The sequence below is a fragment of the Takifugu rubripes genome, chromosome 7, assembly GCF_901000725.2.
Source record: "Takifugu rubripes chromosome 7, fTakRub1.2, whole genome shotgun sequence".
Taxonomy (NCBI): domain Eukaryota; kingdom Metazoa; phylum Chordata; class Actinopteri; order Tetraodontiformes; family Tetraodontidae; genus Takifugu; species Takifugu rubripes.
Window position 1 is genome coordinate 7889272 of NC_042291.1, and position 12459 is coordinate 7901730.

The following is a 12459-nucleotide window of genomic DNA, read 5'->3' on the forward strand; positions in this document are numbered from 1 at the left end:
GCCCATAACAGATATATTAACGATATATTACAGATAGTTTAACCATCTGCTTTTAATATTTCTAGATAATAACCCTTCAATTACTTCGTTGAAATCTATCAGCTAAATAAAATCCTTAAAACAGGACAAATGAAATGTCTAATTCATTTACCTGCAGTAAACACACGGACAATATATAATATTGTGTCTAACATCATTTTTCACATATTAAAGGACAAAACGTATGCCTGAGCTATTGGAAGTGTTCAGTCAGTTACATACTATAGGTAAAATGTAAAGTATAGAGTAATATAGGATAGTTGTCTAAATAATCTGCAATTTCACCTCTATCCCAATTGATCAGAAATTCAACAGAAGCTATCAAGGTGGTCATTTACCAACATATTTTGACATATAAAAGGCAGTAATCATCTGAAGTTACATAACATAGTAGGTTGTATTCTGATCAAAGCCCCTCGGCCTATGACCTCTGAAAGATCAAAATCCCGCTGGAATCCAGAACATTGACAGAATGCTGATAATCATGGTTCCTTAGCCCATTATAATTTCCTGAAAATTTTCATTAAAACCCATTCATAACACTTCAAGTTGTTTTGTTCGCGGACAGATAAACGAGAGCAGTCACATAACCTCCTTGGCAGAGGTAAAAAAAAAATCGACTCCTGAAGATACAGACTGTTTATTTGACAGGTTTGCGTTACTGTACGCTTACATTTAGGGACAGGAAAAGATAGTTTGAAGAAAAGTGTATAGATCTGTCACACCTACTGAAAACAGTGGAACTGTACCAAAGTGTTTAAGAGGTGTCAAAAATATATATAAAAAATAGACTATCCATATTTTCCAGGATAGTTAAGAGGACGGTTTTGCACACTCTGCCACATCCAACCTATGGCCGCTGCTGCACATTTTTGCCAGACTCTACAGGAAGAAGAAGAAGAAAAAAAAAACTATTTAAATAAACATATTACTGGAGAAAGTTTTGTAATAAAAAAAACGTTACATACATTAGCGGCTCGGACAATGCTGTTTGGAGAATGGAGAACTGCGAGGTCTGTCAGGATCTTCTTTAAATCACCATTACATGGAGGCACTGAAGCAGAAGAATTGTTAATGCTCCACTTATAGAAGGAATATTGCAAGTATTTTCACTAGTATACCTCGTTGCGGTGACATTTGTGGTTTTAGCTGAAGGTATGGATGCTCCAGCAGTTCAGCAATACAAATTCTCTCTCTGGGGTTTCGTATCAGACACCGCTGCAATACATTATTAAAAGCAGGACCTCATCAACTTAACCTATAGATATGTTAGTCACTGTGCAATATTATCAAACCAATTATATACAGGAGTCAAGAGTCATTTATAAATTGCCCAGATGCTGATCAACACAGATGTTCTCAAAACATTTCTATCCACCCATGTTTTTTCATGTATTTTATACATTGTATACAACAGTTTTCCTCATACACAACAGTTAGACACCATTTTTATAACGCCTTCAGTGAGGCGATCGTCTCACCTTCAGAACATCCAGCAGGTCCTTCTCTGGTATATCTGGAAAGTCAATCTTGTGGGAAGGATCAATTATGGCCTGCAGCTTGGCAATCTGATTTGTGATGCTTTGGAATGGTGTTTTTCCATACGTCATGCAGTAGAGGATGCATCCAAGGGACCACACATCTCCTTTGGGACTTATCTTTAGAGGACAGGAAACAAATATTTCAGTGTTATACTGTTGTAAAATTGTATAATTCCTTTAAATGTGAAAGTGGATTGAGAGGGAAACCTTTGAACGGGCTTTTCCTGGCTTGGACGAAGTGTCTTTGATGGCTTCTGGAGGCATGTAGTTCAGGGTTCCAACCTGTTTTTGTTAAATAAGCATAGATTTTCTCTTTGGGCAGTACAACTGATGCTACATAATCCTGTTTACATTAAATTTTATAGACCTCATTCAACAATTATTGCAAATTCTCAAGAATGAAGAGAGTGGACATGACCTCAATCTTACCTGTGAATCCTTCATAATACTTGTAACATCAGGCTGGATTCTGTTGGCAATGCCAAAGTCAATCAACTTCAGTGAAGCATTCACAATGACAAAGTTCGCTGGCTTCAAGTCACTGTGGACAATACCTGTACACAGAACATATGAAAGATTTTAGCCTTCAAAATATAATAAAGAATTATGGAGATTAGACAGAAGGCAGACCATGATTGTGGATAGTTTGCACAGCCTCCAGCATGTTATTCCAGTAAAACTTTCTCTCCAGGGGATTCACAGTTTTGCGGTTTCTCAGCCAAGTGTTCAGATCCAAGTTCCCACATTCCATCAGCATATAGATGTAGCTGTTGGTTATCTCACTGCAAACACATTAACAGGCACATTAGTAGAAAAACTACACTATATAATATTATAAAAGGATAGAAAAACTTTAATTGATTGTATTGTCAAAAGGATTCCATACTAGTCGTATAGCTTAATAATTTGATCGCTGTATTGCTGCAGGTGATTCAGATGCTCGATCTCATTCTTGTAGCTCTCTATAGTCTGAGCATCCGCTTCCTCCAGGTCAACATATTTCACAGCAAAAAGCTGGTTCTTGTGGCCAAGAACCTGGTAGACCTAACAACCAAAACACAATTAAAGCAATCATGAAGTAAAGGTGAAAACTTCACAAACACAGGATGTGAACGGAATATTGTTATGTACCTTGCTGGAACCACCACGTCCAATCATCTTAAGAACAAAGAACTGTTTGCCCTTAATGGTGATGGATTCATTTGAAATTGAAGTTAATGAAGACTAAAAAAAAAGAGGCAAGCAGAACGACAGTTCAGAAAGAAGAAAACTTTGTAAGGGGGAAATTTCTGTGCTTCCTCTCTCAAGGATTAAAGCTACCTGCATGTGACTCAATGTGTTTATACTTGGATAGAATTCACATATTTCTTTTATGGTACATTATGTCTATTGACATGGTGAAGCTTCTTTTGTCTGAAGAATAGCTCTACCTGTGGTGTTTGGAAAGACGGTGTTTGACTTATTGGTGTGAAGGGATGCTGAGCTGGTCCAGTTCTGTGTGGTGCCACTGCAGAAAATGGTACTTCAGGGGCTCTTTTAACAACAGGCGTCACAAAGCTGAGGGAGAGAAATTTTACATTTTGATTGAACTTTAACGCACAGCAGAGCCATTGTAACTGTAATCGTGTGGTGTGTAACTTTAATCCGTAAAGATACCTGTTTGCATTGTGGATGGAAGAGGTGTTTGGGGTCTGGCAAACACTTTGTAAGAGTTGTCTGGATGGAATGGGTATTAACTCTGGGACACGAGAAATGGGTCCGGGCTCAGGGGGTGTAATGCGCTTTTCCTGGAGGAAAAAAAATAATATGAAAAAAGGGGTCATGTTTGACAGTAAAGCTAAATGAATGGCACAACACATTTTTTTTTACTTCTAATGGAATCATTCTTAGTTTGACCAAGAATAAAAACTCTCCGATCAAAACCAGTTGAAATGGCATCAATATTATCTGGATGTGAAAGAATATCCAACCTCTGGAGAAACGTGCCGACTGACAAAGGTTGGAATCTTCCACTCAGAAAGAGGTTCCCGGTTGGGGCCTTTAGGCTGTTCCACTGGCCAGTTCACAGGGATCCGAGCAGGAACATGCACTTCCTGGTTTCCCCCAGCAGTGGGAAAAGTGACCGGTAAACCTGTTTTCAAATTCCGAAGGCAAACATTGAAAATGAAACATCACATCACTGACAGACAATGTTTCCCTTGGAGGACTCAGAAGATCTGTACCCGAGGATGGTTCCTTTTCCTCATCCCTGGAAGGTACCAATTGTTTTGCCCCAGTCTTTAAATTACATATGGCCATCTCTAGGAGCTGTGCTGGTTTGGCATTCATTGCCTGGGCTTTGTGAAGGATTGAAGTGGCTTTGATCACATTACCTTTAAAAAGAAATGAAGGAAGAAATGTTGGTATCTGTGGATTCCACATTACCAGTTTACACTATAGCCAGGCTAGGCTGGAGGCCACGGTACCTTGAGAAACCTCAAACTGAGCGTGAGCGATGTGGACAAAGGCAAACCCTTTGCAGTTGGATCGAGCAACAATAAAGTGGTCCTGCGCTTCATCTGGATCTTCAATCCTTGAAAAAAACAAATACACATCTATAAAATATAGATCACTTTCCTATAAATCACGAAATTTTATTAAAATGTATAACTGTTAATTACTAAAATAAGACTTTAACAACATAACACTCATGTTAACGCTTCAGTATTTGGATCCATACTCACCCTCTGAGCTCTGCATAACGCACCAATATCTTGGCATAACTGACATTTTTGCTGAATTGCTGTATCTGTAACTTGGAAAAGACTTTAGAATAACAGTCCTTGAGTTTATTGAGGAGGTTGATGTCCGTGTGTGGGTTGCCTCTTCTCTCCAGATTCGTCAGGTAAGCCCAACATGACTCAGGGGAGTTTGTTTTGACCACCAGGTCGAAGTTGCCAGTGACATCTGTGCGACACAGGCGAGATGCAGTGTTATCAAAGCTGTATCTGGGTTCATACAGACAGTTTGTTTTACTGTAGTGTGCAGTACCATCCAGTTTGGAAGGGTCTCTTGTGTGCAGGAGTGTAGTGGTTGAGTCAGCAGGTGCCTGGTCCTCCCATGGGCAATAATCTGGGTTGATGACTTGCGGCTGAAAATGCACAGGGATTATTAAATCTTAATGTATTTCTTCCTCCACAAACACTAACTGCTGAATCCTATGCCACTAGATTCTTTCTAGCACTGGTCCATACTCACGTGGAGATCAGTATCAGGAGGATCCCTCTTTGAGGATGACAGCCCGAGCCCTTGAGTGATGCTTGAAGCAGACGTTTGCCTAGAACAAAAGACAATACATTTTAATGATGTCGGGACAGTTGAATGAGGGACCTTAAATGTAGCAGCATTATGCAACTATTGTTTTAATGTATTGGAATACATAGGAAGTGATTTTCTGTTTTACTTTTCTGATTTTTATATTTGTCCATAATCTGTTCCATTCAACTTTCTTCAAGACAAAAGTGATCTATTGATTTGAAGTTGACCTTGATAAACTGTTGTGGATTGATGCATCACTTCTTTTAGAGTTTTTCACGCTGATATAGCCATCATCTTGATCATCATTATTTTCAGGTATAGAAAATGGAACGATTGGGACTCTCCCTGGCTGTAATACAAAGGAGTAGAGTAAAATTACTAATGAAGAAAAGGCAGTGAGGTAACAACATGGGGCAAAACTCAGGTAGGATAGAGCTCACTCACAATGCCAACAACTCTCTTTCGTTGAGATCCAGATTTCCAGCCTGGAAGCTGGTCATCTGATGACCCGGTGTAGGTCTCTGACCTGCAGGAAAGAGATCAGTATGAAACATTTTAATCATTACAGGCTTCATTAATTTAAAATAAGCGTTTTCATGCTTACCCAGAATTAAAAATACTGTAGAGCTGCAAGTCACCAGTCCCATCAGAAGTTCTGCTAACTTTCTGGAATACAGAGCCTTTCTTGACGGAGTCATGCACGTTACTGTTCGAAGTCACTGGACAGCAAAGACAAGAGTTACTACCGTATGTCATTAACTTTTTATTGAACTCTATTGGGAAATTAACAACAGAACATGGACCAACTTACCATCCTTTAAGCAAAATAATATTATAAAAGAACACTCACTTTGTATATTTTCCTTATCCTCTGAACAGATGTGCGATTTTCCACCTTGCATACTCTGCAAAGCCGTTTCAAGGATTTCCTTTGGTTTTGCACCCAGTTCAAGAGCGTTTTGCAAGATGTAAATGGCTCTCTTTGTGTTGCCTGGTCACAAGATATAACAGCAGACAATAAGATCAACAGATACTGTGTCATGCCAGTATTTTTGCATTAAAAAAAAATTAATAAAAAAGCTTATCTTTACCTTGTGAATGTTCAAACTGTGCATGTGCAATGTGGACAAATGCAAAGTTCTGACAATGGGATCTCGCAACTTTGAAGTTGGCTTCAGCTTCATTGACGTCTTGAATTCTAATCCAATAAGAATAAAAGTAAAATGGCCCAAAACTCTCCCAAAGTAATTTGTACAAATCAAATGAAGACAGGAGTATTTTGATATGCAGGCAATAACTGAAGTATAACACAAGTGTCTACTCACACTTTAAGCTCTGCAAATCGAACCAACATCCTGGCATAGCTCTCATTCTCACAATGTTTGCACAGTGGCATATTGGAGAATACTCTGGTGTAAGAGTCAACCAGCCTGGTGAGATGACTACCGTCTGTGTAGGGGTCCCCCTTCTTCTCCAGGTCCATCAAATATGAGCGGCATGATTCGGGTGAGTTGGAGCTGATAACCTGGTTAATATTGTCCGTGTCATCTGCAACACAAGTTAGAGTGCATTGGAGGTGTGGATATATGACAGATGAGATATACCCATCTTCAAAAGTACTTATATTACCTTCATGCAAAGACTTTTTAATTTTGTTCAGCTTTTGATAAAGCATGGCAAGCTGCTGTTTTCTATCAGTATGCTCCTCTTCCTCCATCTGAAACGTAAAAGTTGTATCATGACAAAAATTAATCGGGCGTATGTACTTTGCATATTTCTGGTGGATTTGTGTTGAGTTTTTAATATTTTATTCGATAATGATTGCCTTCTATTACACTTTTCTATAAATAGTTGAAATATGCGTGTAGATGTACATCTAGTGCAAAGCGATACTTAATGCAACATGATCAGGGAAAGTTGATGTAACGGATTAAGCATTACACACAATGGAATCTTTCGTGTTTACAATAGTAGCGTCAGTGCTAACATACGCTAACATATATGCTAACATGAGCTGACAAGTTAAAAGCAATGCTAGCGATGATGGACAGTTTTGACCCGCTGGAATGAGCAGAGGCAAATACCCTATCCCTGTTTAAAGGCACATTTAATAAGCTTTAAAAACAAAATGTCATGCTAAGAAGAAACTCACTGTGTTTATGTTGTCAGTAATCTCCTCGCACCGTGCCAGCGGGAGCAGGAAAACTCAACAGCTAGTTTTCAAATATGCCACTTCCGTCCAAAGTAGTTGCTGATTGGATAGTTGATAGTGACGACATGAGTTATTGACGGCAAGGCGTTCTCTCTTCTTTGTTGGTCTTTAAGGCAGTTTGCTTCCTTCTACTGGACAGGAAATAAATAACAGTTCTTATTAAATCTGCTATTCAGACTATTCATTTGTATTCCAATGCTTCAATTTCCAATCAACCGCTCTGAAATATGGAATTTGTTGACAAAGATTAGATTCGATAAAATATATGTCTGAATGAATAAATGGGGATTAGACAGGACGAAACAAAACATTTCGCTTACAGTATTGAGTGTCAGAATTTCCGACAGTCTTTAAATGCAGCGGGACCACGCTTTACTTCCTCGTTTCCGCTGTTCTCAGTTCAAAGATGGCAGCCCTGACACAGAGATGAGAGACGACACGAATTAAGGAGTTTTGTCATGACATCGCTGCAGAGGAAACAGTTGTTGTACGGAGAATTCTGACATGATGTTGACGCGTTTTGTAACTGCAGAGGTTCTGCTTCACGAAGACAGTTGACGGGTCTAGAAATGTCATGTTATTTTCTGTGGGCTAGGCTAGCAAACAACCGTTAGCAAATAAATGCACTTGTCTTTTTTGTCCACACCAGAAGGCAAAAAAAGCCCTTCTTCTTTCATACGCTACATTGACATCTCCTTAGGTAAGTTACGTGGTGTCAACATTCGCAATAATGTAATGTTTAAATATGCTATGTATGATACGAATACATACTGCAGAATTGTGTTATATTTGTCACCATCCTTTGCTCAGTAGTTCTATGTGACAGGCCTGGTGTTAAACGGTATAACGTTGAAGCTGCTAGCAGATCTATCTAAACTTTGCATATTATGCATGATAATGTGAAATCTAATCGGAACACTACGTTCTTCTGATCACGAATGATTCAAATTATATATGACAGATAAATGACATGCAACGGGAATGATCTTCATATCACCTAATTAAAGACTTGTATTTCCCTCTATCATCTCAAATAATTTTTAGCTTCCCTTGGGCCTCACTCAAAAAGCCAAATTCTACTGTTTTCCTTTGTATTTCAGGTCACTTCCAGCATGGCCATCACTCAATTCCGTCTCTTCAAGATCTGCACCTGTCTAGCCAGTTTACTTTCCTTCTTTAAAAGGTTGATATGCAGGTAAGCAGACCAGAATTCTTAAATTCCAGGACTTCTGCTTTTGCCTCTGAAGTTATTGTGAATATAATTCAACTGCAGTAATTTTAATACTATTTAACGTCCTGCAAAAAGGCTTTTCTGCAAATGCCTTCAAATAATAATAATGATCAAATAATGCATGAATTTCTCTAATTTTTATGTACCTCTTTATCTTACTCTGAAGGACTGGAAGGGGCCGCAAGCTTAGTGGCGATCAAATAACTCTCCCGACAACAGTGGATTTTTCCTCATCTGTCCCAAAACAGGTCAGGCTTGAATCAGAGGTGTCCAAATAGCCATTGTTGAGTTTATAGCTAAGTGTATCCCGATTTAGAATACAAAGCGTTGCTATAACCACGAGAATAATAGCACAGTATTTTCATAATCTCTTTTGGAATTAAATTTTATATCCTTGTCTTTGCAGCCAGAGATTGAAGAATGGAGCTCTTGGGATGAAGACGCACCCACAAGTATCAAGATAGAAGGTGGCAACGGAAATGTCCCCCCTTCACCCAGTGAGGAAAACGATGAGCCAGACTACTTTAAGGACATGGCACCTACCATCAGAAAAACCCAAAAGGTATGTCTGTTGTTGTATTACAAATAAAGAATACCTTAAATTAATGTGTTTCTCTCTGTTAGAGTTGTGGTTGTGTATTAGTTTCAAGCAGTGCAGGGTTTCTGTCTGGAAATTCAATAGCAACCAGAGTTAGCTCTCCTGAGAAAGACTTAGACCATGTCCAAATGAGCACTGCCTCTGTTCCTACTAGCCAATTGCTATGTTAAGCTACATTTGAACAGTAAGCTTAGAGTTCATTATTATTTCGCATATTTGTAGTGTGCTTCTGCTATTGGTGTCCACATTCATGTATAGATTTTTTAAAAATTTTTAATTGAAGGCTGAAATAACCATTTTGTTTTAGATGATGGTAATAAAACTGTAACAGTACTACAATATTCCAGAAAGGGGACTAAGTTATTTTATGAAAGGGGATACGTGGACATGGTACCTTTGCTGCACGGTGTCACGAAGCATCATTTTAATCAAATTAACTTTTTAAAAATTTACTTAGTCACTACACATGGCAGTCTGACTTTACATACTAAAAGCATTCATTGTATGCTATCCTCAGGAAAAAGCACGACCATATACTGGATTGTTTCTGTGTTTATTTTTTCTTGCCTTTCACTTTTATTAAAATTCAATCTTATCTATTGGGTGCTGTTTTTCCCTGGTTTAGATTGTGCTGAAGAAGCGAGAGCCTTTGAACTACCTGGTTCCAGATGGCTCAGCAGGCTTTTCCAGCCGACTGGCAGCCTCTCAAGATATGATGAACTTTAATCCACCCTCGGTAAGATGCTGCTTCACACCATCCATTGTGTTAGACAGGTTTTCTTTTCCTAACATAAGGAGAAAGCCATTTCCAAATGTTCCAAACTGGTTTTATTTCTCAGTCTAGAGTCACTGCTGTTTGACAGTAAAACATACATTTTAACTGTGCTTCATAGTCTCTTGGGAAAGATTCCATTTAAAATGTAATTATGTCTGCTTTTTGTTGAGGCTGAGCTGGGAGAAATGGACAACTGGCAGGGAGACGCAAATGCTTGGGAAGATGAGTCTGATGCCACTTGGGAGGCAGAGGAGGTGCTCAGGTAATATAAATAAAGTGCTGTTTTTGTACAAGGCTTGTATAATTTCAATAAAACAGGATAATTTGGTTAGTTGGGTTGTTTGCGTTTAAACACCTCATGTGTGTACAGCCCTTTAGATTCACTTGTTGACCAGTAGATGGCAGTGTTGGTAATAGGTTGTTTGAGTCTTAGATGTCACTGCTTCCACTGACATGTGCTCTAGTGACACCTCACACCACTCTACCTTCTCTCTGCAGACAACAGAAGATGGTAGAGAGAGAAAAACGCTCCATGGAGCAGCAGAGGAAGAAAATGGAGAAGGAGGCTCAGAGGATGATGAAGAAGGAGCAGAAAATTGCCGTCAAGCTCTCATAACATTGAGACCTGCTCAGTTTTGAGCTGGTGGAACGGGGCAGGGGCAAAGACACTTAATCATCCAATATTTGGTCTCATTGTCATCCTTATAAAGAGGATCATCACCCCACAGTACTCGTCTGTCCCCCCCATTCCCACCCTGTTTTCACCAACAGCCATTATTGTCACTTTTCCTGCTGCTGCCGTGCGAGATACACCGTTCGTTGGATAAGATCAGGTTGGGCTTTAAGGCTGAGCTGGACTATCATCAGTTTATCTTGGGTCAAAGGGTAAATGCACCATTTGGTTAGGTTGTGGTTAATTTGGTGGGCAGTATAGAAGAAAATCTTTCTACTCTGCCACTTTTCCCAGAGACCTTTGTAAATAAACAGACACCTTTTTGAAACTCTAATAGGGACAAAAATTCCTTTTCTTTTGTCATGTGTAAGTGTGTAATAATTGGGATCACCAAATGCCAGTGGTTTAATTTTATTCTAATTATGCCATTGTGATTATTTTTCATTCAAATTAAATTAATTTTACTTAAATTTCACATGATATCAATGTGTTATGTACCCTTAACTTTAGTGGAAAAGTTAAAACAGAATCAAAACTCTTTAAAATAAACTGACCATGCACAGGAATCGATGGTAATTTGACATTAATAGTAGAGTTTTGTTTTTTAATGGAGGGAATGTTGCTTTGCTCTTTAATAGTAACACACATGTGCATGAACTTCATAACATATGGATCATGCTGCTGGTGATGGCGGCAACTGAGACAACGTGAAATCTTGCTTCTCGCGTGAAAATGAATGGCCAAAGATGTATTCTGATTTAAAACTTTGGCAGCAAGAGATTGTCAGTAGTTGTCGTGGAAAGGCTGGCAGATGAAGTACGATTACAATTACGTAGGGTTTTAACAGAAATGGCTAGAGGTTGTTGGGTTAATTTCTATCCTGAATGCCTAAATTGAGCTAATATTAGGTATTATCACACTTGCGAGAAATTGTTCATCAAAACGTTGACATTTGGCATCTTCATCCATCCCAAAAGAATGAGTCGCTGCATGAATAGTTTTAAGAGCTTGAACCAAAGCAGGTGTTTCATTTAAAGAACTGTAGCGTCTGGGTTTGTTTTCTTTATCAGATACATCATCCATCAATGAAAAATATGTTTCTCTTTTGTCATGTTGCACATTTGTGTCCAGAAGCGACGCCTTTGTACCGTTCCCCCTTTGGTTGATCTTGACATTTAAGGCCAAAAGCTCAGCTGAGGTGGTTTTAGTGGCTTGTAAGTCTGCTGCCTCGGTCTCATGGAGTTTTTCTAATAAATATTTCATTTCTTTAAAGTGTAATGTGTTTGATCGGGCTGCTGGATGTGCATTGTGGATACATTCTAACACTGATGGAGGTGCCATTTGAGATGGCTGCTGTTTACATGCCAATATGTAGCTGTGTGTAGATGCTATGAAACTTGGAAGCAGTGCCCGCCCACCCCTTAAGCTTTCACTACACAACTAAACAATGTTGACTGAAAACCTTATTTCGGCCTCAAAAACCTTAATATCCACCATTAGCTTCTCTACATCCTGGATTGATGACTGCCATCACTCCTCTGGGCTCCATTATTACTGTCACCTTCATCTATCTGGGGATTCTACCTGCCAGGCCTCCGAGACCAATCGTGACCCATTTTCCTAAAAGAAAGCTTTGAAAAGTGGAACGTTCTATTTTTAGGGTAGCGAAACAATTGATAACCAAATGAAGCTGCTTCAAAAGCTCACACTAAAAATCTGACTCCTCTCTGGTGACTTGTGCTGGATGTGCAGCAGCTGGAAGATCTTGTCACAGATGACATTTTGCTGAAGAAAACCCATCAAAGCCTCCACATAGACATGAAGATGCCAAGTCTTGATTCATTTAATCAGCTTTCACTAAATTCAGTTGTGTAATAGTTCTGTGTGTGTGTGTGCGTGCGCACTCTGGTACTGGCCCAGTTTTTACTGGTGCGAGGACAATGTTCCCCAGCTGCTCAGGGACCTCAGCAAAATGGGTTTAATGGGCTTCATACTGTCAAGACACACATCCTCAGGGATGACTAAAAATACAGGCAGGGGGAGTTTTTACACAACGCTCGGCTGCACTTGGTTGTTTTTACTTTTTCATTGAT

At 39.2% G+C, this 12459-nt stretch overlaps 2 protein-coding genes across 3 annotated transcripts; one reads left to right on the plus strand and one right to left on the minus strand.

The window, feature by feature from the left end:
- Positions 1 to 660: 660 nt before the first annotated feature.
- Positions 661 to 7135, minus strand: ttk (ttk protein kinase). The gene is made up of 25 exons (XM_011605339.2): positions 7030 to 7135; positions 6507 to 6594; positions 6203 to 6425; positions 5969 to 6075; positions 5728 to 5868; positions 5482 to 5596; positions 5322 to 5403; positions 5105 to 5226; positions 4818 to 4896; positions 4611 to 4710; positions 4304 to 4526; positions 4046 to 4152; positions 3803 to 3952; positions 3551 to 3711; positions 3237 to 3367; positions 3011 to 3137; positions 2712 to 2804; positions 2467 to 2624; positions 2211 to 2362; positions 2010 to 2134; positions 1788 to 1862; positions 1521 to 1697; positions 1161 to 1257; positions 1008 to 1093; positions 661 to 921 (listed from the first exon to the last, which is right to left on the minus strand). Exons 2-25 carry the CDS (start codon positions 6592 to 6594, stop codon positions 853 to 855), a joined length of 2988 nt encoding a protein of 995 aa, XP_011603641.1. The 5' UTR covers positions 7030 to 7135; the 3' UTR covers positions 661 to 852.
- A 324-nt stretch (positions 7136 to 7459) lies between these two features.
- Positions 7460 to 11633, plus strand: ebag9 (estrogen receptor binding site associated antigen 9). Of its 2 annotated transcripts, XM_011605340.2 has the most exons (8): positions 7460 to 7576; positions 7739 to 7789; positions 8190 to 8284; positions 8487 to 8568; positions 8727 to 8882; positions 9544 to 9654; positions 9864 to 9955; positions 10192 to 11633. In XM_011605340.2, the coding sequence occupies exons 3-8, from the start codon at positions 8202 to 8204 to the stop codon at positions 10307 to 10309; spliced, it is 642 nt and encodes a 213-aa protein (XP_011603642.1). In that variant the 5' UTR covers positions 7460 to 7576; positions 7739 to 7789; positions 8190 to 8201; the 3' UTR covers positions 10310 to 11633. The 2 variants fall into 2 exon arrangements, with proteins under 2 accessions (XP_011603642.1, XP_003965943.1); XM_003965894.3 differs by having other exon boundaries at positions 7462 to 7789.
- Positions 11634 to 12459: the final 826 nt, after the last annotated feature.